We start from the raw sequence: 24,640 nt of genomic DNA, 5'->3' as shown, positions 1-24,640 counted from the left end.
CAGCAGATCCCCCTCCCTATGTATTTTTAACAGAATTCCTGAAAAGTCTCACTGACCATAAGGAACTTTAAGTTAGTATGAGGAGTCTATATTATATCTGATTTTGACCCATCTGTTCCATCTAGTCTGGCAACTATCAGTGCATTCAAAAGTGCTGAGTTCCCAGCAGCTCCCAAATAAGAATTTAGGAGCCTAACTTTTAAGCTCCTATTTTTTAAAATCTTGGCCCAGGACTCAGCTGAAGTCAATGGAGTTATGCTGGTGTCAGTAAGAAGAGAAGACAAGGCTCAATAAACCCAATTTATTCTAATTTAATAATAATTTCTAATTTAAATGTAAATCACTGAAATTAGAACTAGGAACGTGATATATTTCTAGCATTCAGGACCAGATTTTCAAACTTTGAAGTTTACAATAGCATACATACATTTGCATGCACTAGCTTAATTATGTGTACACAGGTGTGTGCATACTTATGTGTGCCTAACTTTTAAAATCCATCCCTCAGTTTTATCTCTCTTGCACATTCAACTGGATTACATTTTCAAGAAGGACTCTACAGCTGTTTGATCAGAAAAAAAAGTGTATGTACTGGATTTATTAGTTCTGTTAAGTATGGCAATTCCATTAGCTCCATTATGATACAAAATACAGCGCTACAGTATGGCGCATATTTTTGAAAGAAAACTGTTTTCTGGAGGTGGACAATCCTCTAGCAGCTTTGGGACTCCATCCAGCATTCTCAAGTTTGGCAAATTGGAGAACACTCTACAGGAGAAATCAGAGAAAAAATAGTATTTTGAGGCATTTACTTGGATAATTTTTAAGATCAAAAGTAGAGATGGGCCAGAAGCAAACATTGTATCTGAACATACTAGAAATCTGAATTCAGATCCCAAACTGGGTTTGCCACTTGAGACCAGCTCTGACAAAGGATCTGAATTTTACTGTGTTATACTGGTTTTAAGCCATCGAAGTCAGTGGAGTTATACAAGCGCAAAACACCTGTAGCAGAATAGAGAATCAGGCCCATTGTACAACATATCACAAAGGGAAGGGCTTTGTAGCTTAGTCTAAGCATTAGGTTTGAAATTCCCAGGCACCTAGAAACTAAGAGTTCAAACTGCAAAGTGTTTGACTCAACTTTCATCCTGCTGTGATAAAATCAGTTTTATGCATTTTATGCTTGTGAGCTTCTTTCATTATAAGGCAGTAAACACTTGTGTCCTGTCTGCTCTATGGACTTGATCTCAAACCTTCTGATATCAATGCATCAGGCTGTCTGTGGACATTAAAGCTCCTGCTATACTATTTCATACAAATGGTGTTTCTTCCTAGTACCTTTAATTTCTGCCATTGATGTCTACTGCCCTCTGTGCCAGAAGTGACTGTATTCCAGTGGGAGGAGAAGCAATCCTGGCATGTATCTATTTTGGAATGTGCTTTTAAACCCCTTGGCATGAGATACTCTAGTCTATATCAATGTAGTAAGGCAGCATTGTTAATTAAAGTTAAGTATTGACTTTTCCTCTCTTTTGGTCCTTTTGGATAAAAAATTCATCCAGGTTCATATCAAGGAGTCTCCTTTCCTTTCTCCCCTCGAGGGAGAGGGATTTTTGTACTCATGCTGGAGGGATTGGATGCAGGCGGACAGGAAACCTCATGGGGGCTTCGGTTCCAGAAAGCAAGATAATAGATCCTGTGTCTGTAATGGGGACAACTAGGGTGACCATATAGCAAGTGTGAAAAATCAGGACAGAGGGTGGGGGTAATAGGATCCTATATAAGAAAGAGACCCAAAAATGGGACTGTCTCTATAAAATTGAGATATCTGGTCACCCCAGGGACAACTGTCCCGCATTAGTTGTTCCCTAGGAACCTCCTGGCAGCACAGGTCTTAGCTCAGTAAGGAGCATATTGCACAGACTGGCTCAAAAACCCCCTCCCAACCCACCTGCCATTTATTCCTGTGGAAGGGCTATCAGAGTCCTTGGGGAGTGGGGAGAATGGATCACAGAGATGTATCTCCTGGGAGTGTAACTTACACCTTCTTCTAACTCTCCCCATCAGCATTTTACAATAAACTCAGACTCCCCCAGATTTACTCCTTTAGACTCTCCCCCACTTTCTACCATGTAACTTTAATCACCTGCTGAATTTGGCCCAGTGAGTGTAAGGGAGCCTAAGTCAGTGTAACTCACACAGTGTGGGATGCAGGAGACAGGAGAGCATCAAGAAAAGCCACTAACAGGGAGGTGCAAGAACTTGTGCCACCTTTCAATTTAGCTTCCATCTTCCAACATCTTCATCCAGCTTCTTGCCATGTAATTCAATTTAGACTTCTAGGATAGTGAGAATTGGCTAACCAGCTTGAGTGAAAGGGAGTCTACCTTACACCTACAGATTGCCCCTGAACTTGGCCCATAGACTTCATTTTAGCTCATGAGCTAGCATTCAAAAATTCATTCTCACTTAGCTGCTGGATTACAGTGTTGTCCAAGCACTTTCTGAAAATTCCACATAGAGTGCAAATCCATAGGAAACTATTCCTCAGGTGGACAATAGTGACACATGTCATCTTGCCAACTGGCTCAAGTTTGCAAAACTTGTTGAACTATCCTGTGATGACAGGAGAATTCAGCAAGAACAAAGCCAGTTTCCTTTACAATCCGTGAAAGCTATCGTGTGTCAACAGTGTATTACATTTATGCTTTCGTAGGAACAGATATTTTCTCACTGTACATGTTTTTACTGACAATAATATAGGACTTACAGTTGCCTGTAGTTTTCTTTAAACTCACAGGGGTTCCTCTTGAGTATAAGGGATTCTAGTGGAGTAGATCTCAAGTCTAATATCCCACTTAGTGTCTCAATGTTGTTATCAGCCAGTGACAAGTGACGAATCTGAGGTATCTTTGGCAGCTGTTTGAAGGATGTAAAATGATTTTTACTGACATTTAATTCTTTGCATCTGTAAAGTACAAAAATGTATGCCATCATTTATCACAGATACAGAAGAATATACATTCTTAATTATTGTGAAAACATATACAGTGCACACACATAAGGCCAGATCCTCAGCTGGTGTAAATCAGCCTAGCTTTATCGATTTAAAGAGAAATAGGCCATTTAACACTGGCTGAAGATCTAGTACATTCTTGTTAACTCAATGTAATTAATTTTAGGAGGATCTGAACAGATTGTAGCAGGGTTGTGATAATGCCCCTTTCAATGTTAACCGTTTAAATCCAGTCTAGGTCAGCGACCAAAAGGTATTACCATCCGATGGAGGGTCAGTGGCCAACATGAACTCACTTTGGAAACCTCAAATCAGTTTCCAGAGGACAGCTGTTCACGTTATAAAAACTACAGGAGCTACAGCTGGCACTTGCTGGGTCATATTCAGTAGAGATGTGTAAGGGGGTGTGATCTGGACCTCAGTATGCTAATTTAGACTCCCTTACAGTCAGAAAGGAAAAGCAGAATGTGGGCTTCTTTAATATAGACCTTTTGATACCTTCTTCTGACAATTCAGTGTGTAAATCACACCAACTTAGACAACCTTACAAGTAGGGACAGTGGTTGTAAGTAGGACTAACTAAGGGAATATGACAGAGTTAGCATAAGGTCTAATTTACACCATTGTACACATCCTCTCTGAATGCAACCTCAGCTCCTACTTTGTTAGTAAAGAGATAGATATGCAGACCGAGCTAACTTCTCACCCTTTGACCTTGCCATTCTCTGTTAGGGCTGAGGAACATCAAACAACATGTGGGAAAGTTTACAGCCTCTGCTTTTACCTGTTCTGTGGATAAAGGAATTCATCTTTCAGAGGCCTGATTCTGATCTCACGCAATTTTACACTGATATAACTCTATGGGGCAATGCTATTTTTTACCTCAACAAAGGTTGAAATTGGGGCTGAAAATTTAGCTTTACAGCTTTCTTTTACATTTTAGGATGGCAGGACCATTATTTCCCACTCCAACTATTAACACAACCTCAGCTTTCCCTATATCTATAAATTTCTACATTAGGAAATAACTGCAATGGAAACTCCTGGCTTCTCTCCTTGAGTCAGGTACCATCATCTCTATGTACATTTCCTCCTACTGACCTGATACAACTTTTCCTCCTAGCAGAAGATATCATTGACTTTGATGAAACTTCTCATGGAGCTATGGTCTTCTCAGTATGAACAAGGTGGGAGAATCTGACCCAGAATAGCTTTCAATTTTCTTGGATATCATGAACTTAGATTAACTGGATTTTTCAATAGAATTACATGCACATATTATGCTCTGTTAATCACTAAAGGCCTGATTCTGCTCCCATTGAAGTCACTGGCAAAACTCCCTTTGACTTCTATGATACTGGATAGGATCTGGCAACAGGATTTTTCATCTACCTTGGCAACCTTATGGCACTTAGGTCCGTCAAAGAATTATCCACCAGCCAAAGCCTTTCCACTCGAATTAATCTCCGGAGAATCCTGTTAAAGTTTTCTAGCTGGTAAAGGTCTCCCAAGTCCTGAAATGAAAGGTTCAAATTCTGGGGATGGGAAAAAATGCAAAGAAAATTCTTTAGCTTATTTTTTTCTTTTTAAGTTTAGTAAATAAAAAGAGTTATACCTAATTTAAAACAAACTATGATGCCAAATTTGGCCTAGAACAATAGAAATATGTTGCTAAATGTGTTCGCTCCACCTACCATGCACTGATGTTTTGTTATATGAATAACAAATTACTGGAGGGTAGCTGTAGCCAGAAATGTTACTCTGCATACATCTGTACCCTCATCCTCTATGACAACTCCCTCCTTTCCCTATGCTCTCCACTAAAGAGTTTCTCCTGAGTCCTTTTGTTCTCTTTCACCTACTTTCACATTTGTATCTACTGCCTCACTCCCTGGTATGCCTGAAACAATCTCCCAATTATTATATGTAAAGCTCCCTCCCAAAATCCATCTATTCTCTGGACTTTCCGTTTATAAAGGCCTCTCTTTAGGCAGGGAGAGGTGTGTAAGCTGTAACACCGCAAAAACAGCCCTATGAGGCACTGTGACACAGTGTCACAATTTCTGCTCTGCTACCTCATCGTTATTAGAGAGGTCACAATTGATTGTTGATCCAGACTAGCAGTAAATTAGTACCCTGAGCCCCATATCTGTGCCGGCTCAACTATTCTGCCCAGCATGCATGGAGGGGTGTGTGGGAATCTGGATCCACTTTTCACCCATCTGTTCCAAAAGTGACTGAGCAGGCAAGAAGCGACAAAGAGTCCTGTGGCACCTTATAGACTAACAGATGTATTGGAGCATGAGCTTTCGTGGGTGAATACCCACTTCGTCAGGACTCTTTGTCGCTTTTTACATATAATATAATGCACTATACTGTCCCAGTCAGAGCCCTTAAATTGTTGGCCCAGTTATTTGTTTGGCTCATTGATTATACAGTGCAACACAGAGTTACATCAATAACAATAATTAATAGTAAGATCTTACTGCACAGTTTTCCCAGTTTTCTTGCAGCCTCTGTTGCCATTCCTCTTTTTCTGTTACTTGTTTTCTTGCTTGCAAGGCATCTTCTTCTCCTCTGAAAAACAGCTCTTCTGCTGAAGGCCCTGTTCAGAAAAACATATATTTTCAATAGCTGATGTGATACGGTGTCTGCAGTTAGTTACTTTTTAAGAGAATATATGTAGATGGGAAGATATTTGAGTTGCAATAATATACACGGTATTATACCAAAGTAGGTTCCCAGACTCCTGAGCAGTAAATTAGTTTGGAGATTTTCATATATTGTGAGTGCTAATTCAACTCTTTACATTCAATTTACAGTCACTGTGAGTTGGTGGCTTATTATTAAATGAGATTTCCTGTTCCTCTCAATGGTGAATAAAAGCTTTTCTTTAGATGCCTCACTTTAGATCCCCCTAGATTTGAAAATGCTAGCATATGTGTGTGTGTGTATATATATTCATATAATATAAATATAAGTAAGATAATGTACTACTGAATTGTTTCTTCATTTAGGTCCCAATCCCATAAATACTTACGTAATTTTAAACAAATGCCTAATTTCATACTCTGGAGTAATTCCATTTATTTCAGCAAGGTCACTCGTGCTTAAAATTAAGCATGTGTGTTACCATTCTCAGGACTGGGGTTTTACTCTGTCATCTGTTATCTCCAAACATTAATTTAAAAATATAGAAACTACAGTTTTGACATTTGTTCCTGTTTTTTAACTCTAAATTTTACACAGCTAATGTCTGAATTATTAAAAAAAAATGAAACTTCTGTAATGTAGAGGTGAAGTCAATGGCAAAATTCCCATTAACTTCAGAATGGCCAGGATTTCATCCTGGTATTTAATTCTGTACAGGATAAAATACTTAGGATTTAAAATGAATGTCTTTTTTTTCAAAGGAATAAATTTTCATCTTTACCTTCTCTCACCCGGGGGCAACGAATCTCATTTCCGCGAACATCATGTTCTTTTAACTCATGCCAAGTGAGATACTTGAAGGAGTCTGAGGGAAGCTTAATGGAAGGATGTAAAATAAAAGAAACAAAGAATTAATTAATGGTCTTAAACACTGGACAATATCTTCAAATTTATACAAAAACCTGTGGCATTATTCCAGGAGAAAAAATATACACACAATCTTATGTAAGAACAACCATTCTGGGTCAGACCAATGGTTCATCTAGCCCAGTAATCTGTCTTCTGACAGTGGCCACCACCAGAGGTTTCAGAGTGAATGAACAGAACAGGACACTTTCTAGTGATCTATCCTTTGTTGTCCAGTCCCAGCTCCTGGCACTTGGAGGTTTAGGGACACCTGGAGCCTGAGGTTGCATCTCTGACTGTCTTGGCTAACAGTCATTGATGGATCTATTCTCGATGGACTTATCTAATTATCTTTTTATAGATTTGGCCTTCACAACATCCCATGGTAATGAGTTCCACAGGTTGACTGTGCACGGTGTGAAAATGTATGTCCTTTTGTTTGTTTTAAACCTGCTGCCTATTAATTTCTTCAGGGGGCCTCTAGTTCTTGTGTTATTTGAAAGGGAGGGTAAATAACACTTCCTTATTCATGTTCTGCATACCATTCACGATTTTATAGACCTCTATCATACCCCTCCTTAGTTGTCTCTTTTCTAAACTGAACAGTCCCAGTCTTTTTAATATCTCCTCCATACCCATAATCATTTTGGTTGCCCTCTATGTACTTTTTGCAGTTCTAATATATCTTTCTAATATATTCTAGGTGAATGTTTACAGGTGAGTTGTGTTACCTTAGCAATGACTTGTTAAATGCTTCATAAAAGTCAGGTATGAAATAGCACATGAATGAGAAAAGAGTATATATATAAAACAAAATCCAGTATAGGACACTAGATGGAAGCACAGAAAACCTGCAGCCAGAGTCAGAAATGGAGTCTGGAGCAGAAGCTGTCTGACACATTTTGTCTTCCCACCAAAAACAGTTCTGTGGGCACTCCCGACCAGCAGTCGCAGAGAGGAATTTCAGGGCAAGCCTCAGAGTCAAAATCTGGTCTTCATAGCTATGCCAGTCCATTCCTGGCCCAGCAATTGCACCTATGCACAGCCCCACACATGGATGATGCCTGTGTGCTGGCTAGACAGAACTACCTGTAATAAAATCTTTTGTAGCATATGGAGTATGCTTTTTTAGCGTGTATGTATACCCATTTGCAGGTTGCTCATAGTACTTTCCCTAGATTAGCCAAAATTTGGCCCATCAAATCCTATCTGGAGGCTCAATGTGGGCAGAACACATCCATTAGCATGTTGTAGAAAGAGAGTTCATCCATAAAGTTACTTACCATCTGTGTTTTTTTCTATAAACTCATAACCAGACTGATAAACAGAACACTTACTGGTGAAGATATCCCTAAGTCAGTGCTCTGCTGGAGTATTCCTCTGTGTCTTGATAAAACTGGCAAAGTAGTATCTGTATCACTTAGAGCAGAACAGTGAGAGGAATAGGATTTACAGAATCTATGGCTGCTTGTATTCAGACCTGAGGAGCTAAAGAGATAATACTTTAAAACATTAATATGCTCCTGATTTGGTGAATGTGATGCAGGCTGTTTCATGGACAAGGAAAACAAAGCAGCAAGGTTCCTCTTTAATGCATGTTAACTAAGTCACAAAATGTAAATAAAACCTCATATGTGACAACATTGTGCCAACATTATCCTTTTGGATATGCAGGGTGTGACTTCAATCGGACAGCTTACCTGAACGCAGTTACTCATGCATAGATGTTTGCAGGATGAGGCCCTAACATTGTAAGGACAGGCCTTGTCGTATCAGCACTTTGAAAGCCAAACTCACAATTGAAATCAATGGGACTTCATCTTGTGCCTGTTAATCAAGGCATGATATGGCCTGCAAAGATTAGCTGTATCTGGGGATACACTATACAGTTTGTATGGAACACACCCTACTGTTGTGTTCTGAATCTTCTCCTTTTTTCTCCTTGCAGTAATTTTTAACAATGCCTTAAGGTTCCAGGGAAGAATTTAACTTTGTGTGCAACTTCAAGCACACATATAGTCCAAATGAATTCCCATACTTATGTGCTTTGCTAGACCAGGGCCCAAGAGAATTTTGAAAGGTACATTTTATTTAACAAAAGTGACATAATTACTCCAATTGTGCTTCAAAGAAAGTGAACATCTCTCAAGCCCGGGGCTGCAATTTAGAAATCTACCATGGAACTGTAGAAAAATCACTACTGTAGAAAAATCACTTTAACTTAGTAACTGTGTGGATACAGCATAATAATTTGCTTGTTACTCTACAAGCTCTTTGAACGGTCAAGAAATATCATTAAAACGATTACACAAGGGATCAGAAGTGGAAAATAAAAAGCAGCTTTAAAAGACTCTAGTGGGGATGGTAATGAAAGTTTCATGGTGAGCAAGAGTGTAAAAGACAAATTAAGTAAAACATGGAATAAAAGCAAGATTACATACCTATTTGAAAATAATCATGAATAGATTTACTACTTCCTTAACTAAGATTCTGTTTTGTATTTTTCAAGTATCATCAAAAACACCCACAACATCTTGTCTGATTTTTATCTGGAAGCTCAAAGTGTTAACTCGTAAACGACAAAGTAGAAATATCATTTGTAACTGCTCCTTTTATCTTTTTTGTTTTGTCTTATTTTTGGGATTGAAAAAAGAACAATAAAAAATATCCAGTCGTGGGTGACTTGATTGGGAGCTGTGTGGTGTGTTGCATTTCTGAAAAAAGCCTATTTTTTTTTAGATCCTTTAATACGCTTTCTGTCTTTAGGCAAGCAGATATGAAAATATTAGCCTATTTTTATACAGGCATAGTGTTAAAAATCAGTAGATGAACCATGGAGTAGCCCCATGAAGAAAAGATGGAGTGATTATTTACATTTGGACAACATGTGTGGCTAGACCGTCTGAAATGGTGTTTACATTGCTGCTGCATAGAGGTCTGAGGCCCTCTTGATTCATTTCAGATTAAATAAAGTGGTATTAGTAGGTGAGATATATAGAAATGGTTTCATAGTTATGGATAGCATCTTCTCCATACTTCTGTGAAAATGTGATTTTGTCGTAAATGTTAAGGCTAAACTTCTACATAATGTAAACGATTATATTTTTCTGTTTATATATGTGCTCAGACACAAAATGTGACTTGAAATAAATTTTTGCTCTTATGTTTTTATTTTGGTTTTGTTTTTTACATAAATTTAGTGCTTGTGAAAGGTGCTGTAGTAAATGTAATGCCTCCCCAAACAGCCAGGTGTGGCCCCGCCCATGGTCCGCCCCCAGACTCCCTCCTGCCAGTTCCCTGGTCCCTGTGCTGTGACCACACTCTGCAGCTGGGGCTGTGCCACTGGCACTCTGGGTCTAGGGGCACTAGCCTGGGGTGGGGGCTGGTGGCTGCGGTGAGGTGGAGTGGGAGGGAGGCTCTGGGCTCCAGTGGGGGTGACGTGGAAGTGGCAGGGCCTTGGGCAGAAGGGGTGGGGCTGGGGGCTAGGCTCCCCCAGCCTGCGGTTCACGCATTGCCCATGCTGATGATCCACCTCTAACTTTGGACTTTCTGCAGTCAGCATGATTGCTGCAGCAGAATCCTCTCCAATTTACTATGAAAGTCTTTGCCTACTGCATAAATGGGTATTGAATTAGCACTCAGAATTCTAGAAATGATAGCTGAAAGGACCAGTTCAGAATGTCGGGTGGGCTGCCACAGACAGAGGATAGAGCTTTGGACTCTGCACTGTTTGATTTCAGTATGTTTCAGCTAGACATCTAGCATTATTGTAACAGATTTTGCTCAGAAAATAGAATTATAGGATTAGAAGGGACCACCAGGGTCATCTAGTCTAAACCCTGCCAAGATGCAGGATGTGTTGTGTCTAAACCATCCAAGACAGGTGGCTGTTCAGCCTGCTTTTGAAAACCTCCAGTGAAGGAACTTCCACAACCTCCCTAGGCGTCTGTTCCATTGTCTGCCTGTTCTTATAGTTAGGAAGTTTTTTTCCAGAGATTTAATCTAAATCTGCTGTGCTGTAGTTTGAACCCATTGCCTCTTGTCATGCCCAGTGTTCTCTCTCTCTCGTTTTCAGCTACTGCCTTTTAAAGTTGATCTAAAGGAAATTACGACTGAGGAAGGATGCAATTCAAAACAATTACCGCTTACAATGTCTGAAACTACCAAAATTCTCTGCCTTGATTGCGAGGCCTTTTGGCTGGATATGAATCTCCAGTGACACCTTTGGGAGCAGCACTCTAGATTATGTTAACTATTCAGTGAAAAAATGAGATTTATGCTGTCTGTCCAGGCTGAGTCATTTCCCCTCACTTTGCCAGCAGTGAAAAACTGGTTATCATAAATCATAGATCTAAATCCTTATGAGAGAGGAATTAATTTCACTAATGCTCTAATGGAAACCCACTGTGGCTATAACCCCACTGCATTCTCTCTCTTCTCAGTGATGATCTATAATGTCTTTAAAGCAAGCAGCGTTGCCTGTATTTTAGAAATTGTATGAAAGGAGGTTGAGGGAGAAACTCAGAATTGTCAAGTGAAAAACATACATTGCACATATCTTTTGCACGTGTAGGCTCCGATTCTTTTAGCTGGCATCAACTGAGTCTCTAATAGCATGAGTGTAGTTGTGCACCTGATATTAAATCCATGAACACAATTTCAGAATCTGACCCAATAAGCAAAAAAAGTGGCTTAGATGTTGATTTTAAAGGGTTAAATATGGTTTGAATCAGTTAGAGCTTTGGTGCTGTGGGTGGTTTCCCTATGTTTTATTTTTCTTATGCTATACATATAAAATAGCTGCTTAATTTAAATAAAAAACATGCTGACAAATCCTGCTCTTTGTTACACCATTGTAAATCCAGAGTGACTTCATGGTTTGACTGGTGTTATCTACCCTGATATAAGTGAGAGCAGAATGATCCTAAGATTTAGCTTGTGTAGCCTTGATTGAAGAATTGTGGATTTTACTTTTTAGTGGTGGTAGTAGGGAATAAAACTGAAATATATGACATTGCAAACGGGAAGCTGTGTACATACCACAGCCACTTGCACTTTTCATAGTATTTTACCTATGCTCCAAACAATGGGTACGATTTAATGAAGTACTGAGTCATGCCGGTGAACAGATGATGTAGTCCCATGGACTTCACTGATAGAACCACACAGAATCAGAACCTGGCCCAATGTCAATGGCATATCAGTGAAATGGATCTGCTCCCATTGAAATCAATGGCAAAATTTCCACAGGCAATGGGAACAGAATGGGGTACGTTTTCCAAGTGCAGTGCAGGGCTTTATATGTCTGACTCCAACTGACTTTAAAGATAGAAAACATTAAAACCTAATGCAATGCTTTGAAAAGCTGTCCCTGTGTTATCTCTGAAGATGGCAGTGAAGATGTTTGGGATGGAAACTTTTCCTATGCGGTATTTGCAATGTTTGACAATGTCAAAAGCAATGTTTCAAAACACTTCCTCTAACACTGCTGCAAATCTAATGAAAATGGAAACGTTCCAGGATTTGCACTGGATTCTGTGTTCTGCTTCATGAGAGACACAGCACAGAACACGCATCACAAAAGGAGTGGGAGCAAAGGTGCCTTTATGCCATTCCTTGCCTTGCCTTGATCCTGGGCTGCTTTGGGGGCTGGAATCTGACTTATAGTCTCTGACTATAAGTTACAGTAGCTGTGGGGTCTGGTCTAATTTATATCAGCCTTACTCCAACTACCTGTGGACTGCTCTGCAGATCAGAATAGTCATAGTGCTTTAAACTAGTTATTCCCCTCGGCACTCCAAAATGCTCCCTCATGCCCCAAGTCCTGTCTCCAGTACACCCTTACACTGGGGAGTGGGAAGCAAGGGTGGTGGGTGAACCAAGGGCTCAGGGAGGCTAGCCTCTGGCCCGGCCCACTCCTTCTGCCTGGGGCCCATCCAGCACTGGGCCATCCCAGCCACCCTAGCCCCAGTAGGCTTCCCGGAAGAGGAGCAGCCTGCCTGGGCTGGGGCCAACTAGCAGCAGGAGGGTGCCTAGGGGTGAAGCATGGGCAGGGCCATGTGGGGCTGTTCTGGAGGGCACAACCTTCCCCAGCTGCCCATGGTGGGAAGGGGGTGTTTATATTGCCCCAGTGCAACTCCTATATTAAGAGCATTTCCCTGGGGCCACTGGGGCCACTTTACAACCCCTGCATGCTGCTAGAACAGCATTAAGGAGCACCAAGAGCCCTCCACATTTCCATCCTACTCCTGTTGGCTTCACTGGGAACATGATCCAGCCCACAGTCAACATCTCAGTGCTCCAGAATTATTGTAATGGTGATACAAGGCCACTCCGAAAATACTGATGAATTGAAATACTCATTTTAATTGAGATTTTAGCATCATACACTAAGAGAAAAATAAACAAAATATGGATGTTAAACCCAAAAAGAAAAACAGCATAGGTCAAAATTTTAGCCAGTTTCTAGTTGCCATTTTTTGCAAGTGAATATCAGATATCTGGTCATTTCCCTCTCCAAACTGCTACCACAAATAGCAGTTTGTATACACAAAAAGGGGACCCAGTCACTTTGCTGGATCAGTCAGTTGCACATGCCAAAGCAGATATGCAAAAATGAACGAAAAGTGAACTTACAAATCTAACTTAAACATGTCGTGTAAAAGCCAAGAAATTCAGAATTGAGACTAACCCTCCTTCCTCAGTTCACTGCACTGTGCCTAGGTATTGCAACAGGTGAATGCAATGCAGGTAAGATCAAGCATTATTCTGAGAGCTGTCTAAACCCTAGGTACAGTGGGTGACTGACTGATACTTCCTGTTTATTTTCTTGAATGGGTTTCAGGAGACCCTCAGCAATATTTTGATGTAATGCTTTTGAAAATAATTTGGTAACATACACACCTGTACTTTATTGTTACAATGCATCTCTATCCTTAACTGTAACATAAATTATCTTGCTTTCTGTAAAATAAAATTACCCTGCAAAAGAAATTTAATTAACACAATTAGCCATAACAGACATAATGAGCCATTACTGGTATATTCATTACTCAAATTCCATGCAGCTTTCCATGAACTTAACTGCAAACTTAGCATCTTTATCAATGTGACTTCTGTACTTATCATAAATAATCTATTTATATTGCAACACTGTGTGTCTTGCAGTAATTAAATAACAACAAGAAAGAGACATATTTCTTGATTGCTTCTATTGCATAACAGACACCGTCAGCAATTCAGGCACAGTAACTGTATGTTTTAAAAAGATATTCAATCTTGTAACACTATCTTGTTTATTCAAAGTGTGTCAAGCCAACAGTACAAAGACTAAAGTTACTTTTCCTCTTTCATTCCTCCTACCTTTTGGACATGTCTTGCTGTTGCATAAACTTCTCACAACTTGCATAAAGCTATTTGTCTACAGTAAAATATTTTCTTCCCATCTTCCCCACAGTGGGTCTGTATTCTGCATCCTTTGAAAAGTTGTAGCCCTGATCAGAGTCTTGGATGGAACTGCATAATCACCGTTGCCAAGGAAACAAGCTGTCACCTCGCAACGCACAGTCATGTCAGGAGCTATTGTTACCAATCTCTTATGTGCATCAATCTAATTCCTGTGTTGCTCTAGCAGTAGCAATTAGCACTTTTTCCAAGAGTTGTCTGGAGAGTGAGCTGACTGAAGATAGATTGGTGATACACATATCAAGATATGTGATCATCCTGATGGATCTCTGAAGTGCTCACTTGTTTTCACTTCTAAATTTTCTTAAATTGCATTCATATTTTGCCAATTTGAATTTTCCTTTGGCCTTGCTTAGTGTGTCACCTATACCAAAATTCATTGTGTGTGGTGTCCAGTTATTGAAAAACTCTAACTATAATAATTAAAAATAATACTTTGAATGGAAAGTTATGTTGCTGTTCAAAGAATTTTTATTTTGTTTGGTGTAGGCACCTTTCTTCAATGCTATTTATCATCCTAGCATCACATAAAACTGTCAACCATCATATATTCAAATCTTCCAGGCCCCTCTTGTTTATGAGTATGAATGCAAATGCACATTCTTTGATGGAAAATGATAGCAGCTAGTGTTGTATCTGTTTATGTATGGTATTTCCCTTATAGAAAATTCAACAGCTAGTCCAATAAACCCATCCCTCTACAGATCCAAAGAAGCACTTAAATTGATGGGATTGTAATGAGCCATCAAGGGCCATGTCCTATGGACTTGATCCAATGTCCATTGAAGTCAGTGGAGGATTTTCCATTGATGACAGTTGGTGTGGGATCAGGCCCTGTCTCTAAATGGAGTGTTTGATTAAACAGATGATGAAAGCTGTCACAGAGTGGCTGTCCCCCTGTGGTTGAAATCGGTTCGGCTCCCCTGTGCCAGAGAAAATGCTCCCAGTTGAGCCAGTTAAGGGGGCAGGATTGCACCTGAGTCAGAGGAGTTCAGGGAGGACAGAGCTAGAAGGGGAACTGGAGAGTGAAACTGCAGAGAGAGAGGGGCTCCTGCAGTGGTCCCTGTAAAAGGGAGTTGGGGTTGGAAAAGAATACCGAGCTGAAAGTTTTATTGTCCATTGGGAGAAGGCAAAGAAGGCAGGCCAGGCCTTGCACCTTCTCTAGCTGCCCAGACAGCAGGAAGGGACGGTACCTCAGGGAGGAGGAGTTGTGCCCAGTTTAAGGCTGGGTGGAAGACTTTGTTGCTGTTGTTGGTTACTTTTGGGGATTTTGTGTTGGTAAAGAAACCAGACCCCAAGCCCTGAAGAAGGGGAAAAGAGGGGCAGGGCACTGCAGAGGCATCCCTGACTATAAGGGGGCACAATGGCATTATAGTAACACATGGGCAGATCATGCCCTTTTGATCTATGTGTGGATTGCCTCCTCTGACACATGGAAAGGAGACATCAGTCACCTCTGCAGCAGCAGCATCCCTCTTCCCTTGGACTCTCCATGGGTCCTGGGATTCATGCTGAGGAGAAAGAAATGGGAGGCGTGGGGGAAACACATTTATAATCCTCTGTATCCAGGGGAAAATCCACTGGAAATGCGATACAGCCACTGACTACTACATTTCAGGCTTCTCATGCTGCCTTCCTCCAAAGGAGAATCCTTCCCTTGCACTTTGGATCCTCTCTTTCCCTACTCATCCTAGTCATTCTAAAGACCTTGGGACCCGGGTGGTATGCTTCACAGTATCTGACAAGAAGATAGTTTTTCCATCCATAGATTTCTGCATCTGTGCAGAGACCCATTGAACTCCTGATAAGTGCTGGGGTCTGCATCGGTGCAGGATCGGAGCCTAAAGCCAGCCTTAAAATTTCAGCAGCTATGTATGAATTTACAAATATTCATAAATTCTTCACTCAGTTCTAAAAGCTGAATGGGAAATAATAATCATTATCAATTCTCTTTTTTTTAGAATCTTGTGCAATTAATCGCATATGTGAATTCATGAATATGTGATAAGTTCTACTAATGAGCACTCGGGTCAGAAGAAAACTGAGTTTGCTGCAGGGCAGACAGTGCAGGGGTTATTATAGCTGCTGTAGTATACAGAATTTTTCTATACCTTGATCACACCCTAGGAAGTGACCTTTGCTATACCTGCCCCCCCCAAAAAACCCCCAAAATGTGTTTCTAAATGAAAGAAGTCAATAAGTGATTGCTTTTTCTTTTTATGTTTTTCCTCCAAACAAAATGAAAGGCATTAGTCTACATCATGGGCTAATGGACTGCAGACATTTATGGAAAAAGTATTTCTCACAAAGGATATGAAAAATTATCTAAGTGCCATTTCAATACAATGACATATCTCAGGTGGTGGTAGCATTTCCATTATGAACACTAAATATTCAGAGGCTTATAACCTGGCCATAAAAATTTGTTCCGGCTTGAAGTTCAGCAACGTACAACATGTCTGCCAGGTAGAAAGAGCTTCTGTCATTTTGTTAACTATTGAACACTACTTTTATTTCTGAGATATACAAGTGAAGCAAATATAAGAAATGTACCCTTCTCAGGTGCTTCTTAGATGTGCATTTGACTTATCATGTTACTTGGCATGTAATGCCAACTCAGCTGGTGCACCACTGAACATGCCTGAATTGTACAGAAAACCTCTGATTAGGGATGGAAAAACTTCAAATTTCTGTTATTAGCATCATTACAGTAGTATGAGAGTCTGCAATCGAGATCAGGCCCTATTATGCTAGGCACTGGACAAACAGTCCCTGCCCTGAAGAACCTACAGTCTAAATATTCAAGACAGACAAAGGATGGAAGGAAGGAAATATTACTCAAATGTTACAAGTGAATAACATCCATTGACTTTAATAGGGCCAGGATTTCATGCAGAGAGTTTAAGTGACTTTCCCGAGGTCAGATCAGATGAACATTCTAGGTTTAAAATCTATGAATTTACACCAAACTGCTGAGCTTTTCTGATATTTATATGATTGGTTAAGAATGTTCACCAAAAACTTAAATGACACCACTTAGCACTTCTCTACTGAAGCAAAATAAACATCAACAAGTTTTCGGTTAATATTCTGATGTTAGCACAACACAGAAGCTAGTGAAAAACCACATAAAAGTGTGAGCTTGCTGCCACTAGCTCACACTTTTATGTGACTTTCCTCGTGGAAAGCCATAAGATGGATATCAACAGTAAAAGTCAGCTCTGAGCACTTACTGGCTATGAAGAACAAAGTCCATTCCTGGGGAGTGATGGTGAGATTACCTGGTTTGAGTGCATTCTGGAACACACGACAATCTCTGATGCTGGCACCACAAATTACACAGTTAGAGAGATTTTCTGTGAATTCAAATTTGGGTAATTTGCATAGATGCTGGCAGCTTGCAGGAAAGCACTTGGAAAAGGAACACGTTACTGCCTTTCTCTCCCTCACTCACACTCATGCACTTTCTCACACACACATGCAAAATGAAGAGGATACACTTTGAGCCCAGGCAGTGAATTGTTTTCTTCAGCACATTTAGGAATTTATTACACGATTCAAATCCCAATGGCAGAGCTTTGAGAACATCTGCAGTGAACGGCCAAATAGAGGATAATAAAAATGCAGGGTTAAGTGCATTTCATAATGATTAAGAAAAGTTAAGCAGTCACCAATCACATCAATAATTAACCTGAAAATTATTTACAGCCTAATGTGCAAAGATCCTGAGCAAAACACCCAAGCATGTGCTTGGTGTTATATGCATGCTGCACCACTAAAGAATAGGGCCTTAGTAATTTTGCTGGAAAAACACTTTGCCTGCTTCTTGTAATGCCAAGATCTACTATAGGGACTGGATCCAAAGCCTATTGAAGTCAGTCTTTCCATTGACTTTAATGAGCTTTGGATTAGGTCCTGAAGAGGGATGTTTGTGCTTGTGGAAAGATGAATGGCATCTTCATAGCATTCAGAAGAGGTTTAGTTCACTGTCAGATTTAACTACGCTAATAAAATTTGTGTCAGCGCTTAGTGGGTGAAACAGACATTTGCTGACACTGAAGAGAGACTATGTGCAAATGCTGATTAGGGAATTGTTCTAGGAGGTTTTTCTGTTTGATTAACATTGTGTATTTGCTGAAAGAAAGTGTAATGTATGTAAAGTGCCAGAAGATTAGTTTGACTGTCTGCGTGTGTATGAAAAATAGAATGTGAAATCCTGTTCCCGCTGAATCAATGGCAAAACTCCCACTGACTTCAGTGGAGTCAGGACTACACCCAGAGTACTTCTTATTGATGTGAGTGAAAGGAAGACATTTGGTATTTAAAGTTCAACACATTTTTTTGTCTTTGATCAAAAATATTGGGCAGTATGGGCCTGATCCAGCAAAACACTTAAGCTTATATGTAACTTTAAGCATATAGGAGCAGTGCCATTGACTTAATAGGAGTAAGCTCAAACCCTACATGTGTACACTTAAAAACAAAAGACAGTTGGATTCTATTAGGGTTTTCTAGATTTTCACATCAGAGTGAACCAAATACACTTATGTGTAGGGCCTGATCTAAAGTCCATTGCAATTAATGGAGAGGCTTCCATTAACACCTCAGCTAAGCATTTATACATGTGCAGAGTAATGGAAAATTCTGACCGGGTAACATTTCCACTAGTATCAGAGGGGCAGCCGTGTTAGTCTGGATCTGTAAAAGCAGCAAAGAATCATGTGGCACCTTATAGACTAACAGACTTTTTGGAGCATGAGCTTTCGTGAGTGAATACTCACTTCGCCGTGGGTGAATACCCGACGAAGTGGGTATTCACCCACGAAAGCTCATGCTCCAAAACATCTGTTAGTCTATAAGGTGCCACAGGATTCTTTGCTGCATTTCCACAGATGTAAATAGCCATGTGAGGGACAAGGCAGTGGAGAATCAGGCCCACAGACGCGCTCCTGATTTGCACCTGTATAAAAGAGAGGTTTGTGCAGTGCATCTTTCCCCTGCCCTAGCCCGACTCTGCCTGCAGGCTGATAGTTTTGGTAGGCTAGATAATATCCTACTGTTATTCATTTGAATCCTAACCTTACCCAGAAGACCTCTCCTGTTAGTCCCAGAGCATATGTTCATAATCACAGATGAGGTGATTGCACCAGCAGCATACACTGTTATTTTAGGCCAGCTGATTCAACTTGAATAGGGTCCAATATAGGCCTGAATTGCAATAATTTTAATTCAGCATTTATCATGACTTTGGCTGCTTTCATCCAAACTCCTCTTCATAGTAAATCTGTTCTCCGACTAGAGCTTAACTTCCTTCTCATTGCATTCAACTGTAATAAAACTGAGGCAATAAAAAAGGTTTTATGAAAGTGTTTCAAGAACAGGAAAGTGAATTAGAGCCACGCTCTTAGCATTCAGACCCAGATCCTGGGCTGCATCTGAGCTGGCCTCAGTTCAGCCCTAAAGCAGCAGGTAAGATAAGAAGAGAAGACGCCCATAAGCCACTTTTTATATCAACACAGTTCCCAGTCATGGAGCCACTTATCCACTGAGGTGGTCTCAAACATAAATTAGAGCCACCTTACATTGCTCTACTTGGCACTGACTGCCAACATCTTCTAAGGGGTATTCCTGCAGCCAGGAATTGCCAAGACACAGAGATGTCCTGGCCATACTTCCTCTTTTCCATGATCTCCATGGGGACCAACCATGTTGGTTTTATTAGGAAATATTTCCTCCCGCATACTGAGGCTGCATCCCAACAAAACAACGAACCGCTTAGAAGGAGATAGTTAGTGTAAGTCCATCGAATTGCACTTGTTTTGCTTCTGAGCTGATGCTTACACCTCTCTGACCTATTAGTTTTGCAGTGGAATTGTCAAAAACTAGAAGATAAGCTAAAGTAATGTTTCCTCTTCATTTTACATGCTGCCTCTACTGTTTTGTACAGCTACAGAAAATGAAATGAAGCAGATACTGTGAGTTTGCTGTGCAGCTAGTTTGAATCACGAGGTACCTCTTTCTACAGTTGGAGAACACATTTAGAATATTCATAACTATATTATCTTGCAGAAAGTCAGCCAAAATAGTTCATGTTGTTGTTTGATATTGCATGATTAATGCTCCAGGCAAAAGATAAGTATTCAAAACATGAACTATTTCCTAAATAGACAAAGATAAACTTATGTCTGATGTAAATGTCACTTGACTCTTTGTGAGACCTCAGCTACTGCTTCCGAATGCTGCATAATATTTATCAACTTGTTCTTAAACGTTTTGATTGTTCGCAGGAAGCTCACATAACATCATTTTTTGCCCACCTTTTGCTCCCCAAAAGGTTCAGTGGTTAGGGCCCTAGTCTGGGACTCAGTAGCCATTTGCTCAGTCTCTGCTCTGCCACATGCTTCCTGTGTGAGCTTAGTCTCTGTGCCTCATTTTCCTATCTGTGAAATGGGGATAATACAACTTCCCTACCTCACAGGGCTGTTGTAAGTGTAAATACACTAAAGTTTGTGAGGGGCAAGACAGACTGGGTGGATACATTTACTTTATACTCTTCTGCTGACAGGATTAGAGAGAAATTAAACCTGAATCAGGCTTGGTGGAAGTGGATGGAGGTAGGGTGGATTACCTTCTATCAGGGTGCTAGTCTCTCATTTTTGGCTGGTCCAGGCTTTGGCCTGTAGTTTGTAATGTGATTTCAGATTGTTCTACAGGAAAGGTGATACTATAGAAGTGTAAATTGGTGTCATTAAAGAAAAACAAAGTTTTATGGGATGACACCCAAAATCATGGCACTGTCAGAGACAGAATGGAAATTAGGACATTCTAGCTTCCACAAACTGGTGCTACACATCCCATAAAACCAATGGTCTGTAAAGTTTATGAATTCATAATTTCCGTTATTCCAAAAGAGAAAGTTCCCTTTCTGGAAAATCTCAAGAATAAGCAGGGCTTCGCCCCATTGAAAATAGCTAGCTGCACATGAAGGAGACAAAGATAAAACATATTTCTGTGAGTTTTCCCATTTGACTTCCTGTTCTTGTGATACAGACTTTTATTTACAATCATCAGGATATATTTTCAGTTGAAACAATGAAGAAATTGATTTGTCTTTTACTTGACTATTTTTCAGGCTCTTAAGCTTACAGAGAAGATGGATGGACTACCATATGGCTAATGCCCCCCACTCCCATTTTTCTGAAAAATATCTCTGTTATTTTTGTGAGTGGATCTGCTGGCGACTGCTTGTCCTGGCACTTTCATAATCTAGGCCTGTAGCAGAGCAAGACTCCCCACCACAGTGCCTCCTGCTGGCCATTCTGGAATTAGCTCAAGTCTTTCCAGCAGGTGTCTCACTCATCATTACTCTTGTTTTGCTCTCTCTACCACTTTGCTCCCTGGACCACAGTGTCCTCTTCTGAATACAGCCTTCTGGCTGTGCCCTGTTCTGCTGTCTCCCCCTTCAGGTGAACCAGCAGTCTATAGTGCAGCCACTCGCCTCAAGGGCCTGCTGCAGTCCCCAGTCTAGTCCCTTGCTCCAGGGCAAACTGCAGTTTGTGTTGGTCACTTCCCTCAGGGCAACTGGGGGCAGCCCTACCACCTTATCTGCCCTTCCTTCAAGACCTCAGTCTGGCAGCAATCAGAAGCTCCTTCTGGTCTACTACCCTGACCAGCACTGCTTTAGCCATGGTACTCCTAGGCAGCAGCTCCTCCCTAGCAAGTCAGGGAAAGACTCCCCTGCTTCGTTGAGCAGCCCTTTATACATGGCCAGTCCTGGCTCCTGATTGGCTCGCTTAGTGAGCCCTTTTCTAATTGGAGGGTTCTGCACAGGCTCCCTCTGGCCTGCTTTAACCTTTCCTCTTCCTGGTGTGGAGTGACAGCCCCGCTACAAGGCCATATACCCACATAATTCAGGTAAGTGATCATATTTTTAAACATGCATCATAAGGCTGAGAGACCCCCCAAATATCTCACTCTAATGTTATTTTTCTGTGTTCCAGATGCATCTACTAACAAGTTGCAAGATAAGGTGTTTTAGAAAATGCATTTTGTGTAACTCATGGTAACATATATAGAGATATACCTATGTCATAGAACTGGAAGGGACTATGAGAAGTCATTGAGTCCAGCCCCCTGCCTTCACTAGCAGGACCAAGTCCTGATTTTTGCCCCAGATCCCTAAGTGGCCCCCCTCAAGGATTGAACTCACAACACTGGATTTAGTAGGCTAATGCTCAAACTACTGAGCTATTCCTCTCCCCTAACATGCTAACATTATCTAACATACTAGATGATGAGTTCTACCAGCAACCCTAAACAACATTAGTGACTCCAATCTAGGCACTCCAACTTGACAAAAATTAGGCCACTAGTTCGCTCTGACCACTGTCTATCATGTTGACCATCACTGTCTTGCTGCTTCCTTGTTCTCCCCATCTCTCTAGCTGTACCAGTTGTCTCTTGTCTTTTTTTACTTTGATTGTAAGCTGTTTGAGGCAGGGATTTTCTTTTTGTTCTGTGTTTGTACAGCACCTTGCACCATTGGGTCCTGATCCATGCCTGGGACTCCCAAGCACCATCAATAAAAAATGATAATCAGAGTAATAACTTCACTGATAACCAGCCCCAGCTGCTGAGATAGGGCAGATGTGTTGCATGGTTTCATCTCTCCTGATGCTCAGGGACCGATCAAAGCAAAATCCTTGGGATTTGTGACCCAGAGTGAGAGGAGACTTAATCCACCCCTGTTCTTCCCACAAGGAGGTAGGGGACTCATGTCTATATGTAAGATTAATTAAAATTAGGATAAAAAATCCACTCCTAAGATCTAGAATTCTGCCTGGATTCTGATTTTTCTGGGTTTTTGTGACTTTTTGTGGCCCCTATGCACAACAATTTCTTGATCTGCAGTAAACAGAGACTGTTCCATTGGGAATCCTGGAGAACACAAAATTAGGAACTTAGATTTACTCATTACAGATGTTTAAGTACTTACTGGAGAAAAATAAATGAGTTCACTGGGCACTTAAACCTGTGACATCCACCTTATCTGAGCTAATAGGTGTCGACACCTGAGATGATAAACAATCTATTTTAGATGTCCTATGCACCCGCAGGAATAAAGCAGTGAGTAATTTCTATGGTGTATTTTATGACTGACTGTGTAACACTGGTGAGCTTGTTGAGTTGCTAACAATAAATTTTTCGATGACAGGACCATTTATAACTGAAATCCTAATACTGGTGCTCCTTGAACAGCAGTATCACAAAGGCAAAGCAGCCTCGCATTAACAATAGTGAAAACATGTCCTCTGAAATAAGGATTAACTGCTTCATAAACAAAAAAGCAGAACTAAATTCTGCCACAACTGCAGTACTGTCCGATGAATTAGACAAGGGTCTGCTCCTGAGATTCATCCTCACAAGCAGGTTAGCAAACATATGTGGCTGCAAGCAAAGATTGTGGGCTAAATCCAGTGCCCAATTTATGCCACATTTGCCCTCCCCTGATCTTGTGGCTGACTGAGCACTGGGCTGTTTTCCAGAGTAATAAAGAGCAGCTTCAGACCTATCTTAAATTGTGTCAATTACCAACATCCCCAATGGGCTGTTCTGGCAGCTAGGGATCACCAGAACATCCCAGTCAAACCTACTTTTCATTGGTCACACTCCCTTGCTGGCCACAGTGTAGGAGCATGTAATATAGGGGCTATTATAGCAGCTCTTTGCCACTCAAGCTTGCTCCATGTTGAGCTTGCTTTAGTGCAGCTTTTCACAGGCAAGGTGATACAAAGCTGCACAAATGCAGAAGAGAACCTAGCCTGCTGCCTTACAACAGAAATGGAATTACTTGTGATTTATACCAGCATAAGTGAGCACAGAATCAGACTTGTATTCTGCCTGCTGCAGCCACCAGAGACACCTATACAACCCTTTAAGAAGGTTGGCATAATTACAAGACAATGGTGTTGCACAGAGATAGCTGAAAGCAGAACTTAACTTGCTGAATCTTTATTACTTGTAATTATATATAGTCGGAAAAGAACCCAGCTTGATTCTCAGATCCCAGGGGAAGTTTGTAGGACTCACATGGAATCCCAGCATGCCATTTTTAAAGCCATTATTCATCCTTAAATCCTGTTTTAAGAATGATTCTCTAGGAACAAAGGGTGGCAATTTAAACATGTAATTTTATTTTGGAAATATTAATGCGTTTAACAAAAAGTAGCTTCACCATTTATGTCTTCTCTATTGTTGAAGATGTGAGAACTTTTGGAATTGTTGCCACTGGAGGAACAGTTGTGTTACAAGTGAGCAATGTTTGGTTCCAAATACTTTCTCTTCTGGACAGTGCCTAACTATCATGATGACAAAAATACTGAGTATAAGACATTTTGATTTCTATTGTTTTTGAAGTGCAGGAATGTTTGAAATAATGTTGACATTAATTCTCTTGTCTAAATATTAAGAGTTCAAACGAATCCATTATCAGTGAGGATGTTTGTTGGGATTGCATAGCAGACCACACCAAAACTGACTGATACAGGACCATCCGTGCTTTGGTTCTAGGCCAGAGAAAGGGCTTCTCACTAGCAAGGT

General features: G+C 40.6%; 1 protein-coding gene across 1 annotated transcript; it reads right to left on the bottom strand.

Moving 5' to 3' along the window:
- Nucleotides 1-489: 489 nt before the first annotated feature.
- Nucleotides 490-14,003, bottom strand: LOC127057253 (uncharacterized). The gene is made up of 7 exons (XM_050966152.1): nt 13,940-14,003; nt 7,915-8,065; nt 6,453-6,546; nt 5,506-5,624; nt 4,412-4,554; nt 2,774-2,971; nt 490-768 (listed from the first exon to the last, which is right to left on the bottom strand). The coding sequence occupies exons 1-7, from the start codon at nt 13,963-13,965 to the stop codon at nt 657-659; spliced, it is 843 nt and encodes a 280-aa protein (XP_050822109.1). The 5' UTR covers nt 13,966-14,003; the 3' UTR covers nt 490-656.
- Nucleotides 14,004-24,640: the final 10,637 nt, after the last annotated feature.

Source organism: Gopherus flavomarginatus, chromosome 8, assembly GCF_025201925.1.
Source record: "Gopherus flavomarginatus isolate rGopFla2 chromosome 8, rGopFla2.mat.asm, whole genome shotgun sequence".
NCBI lineage: Eukaryota > Metazoa > Chordata > Testudines > Testudinidae > Gopherus > Gopherus flavomarginatus.
This window is presented reverse-complemented; position numbering and strand designations above follow the sequence as displayed.

Excerpts from the sequence above, each read along its gene's own strand:
- LOC127057253 (XM_050966152.1), bottom strand. The coding sequence starts at position 13,965 with ATGCAACAGCAAGACATGTCCAAAAG. Across the intron at positions 6,547-7,914 it reads ACTTAGGGATATCTTCACCA|CTTCCCTCAGACTCCTTCAA; the intron begins GTAAGTGTTCTG and ends CCTTCCATTAAG. Across the intron at positions 5,625-6,452 it reads TTGCCCCCGGGTGAGAGAAG|GGCCTTCAGCAGAAGAGCTG; the intron begins GTAAAGATGAAA and ends TTTTCTGAACAG.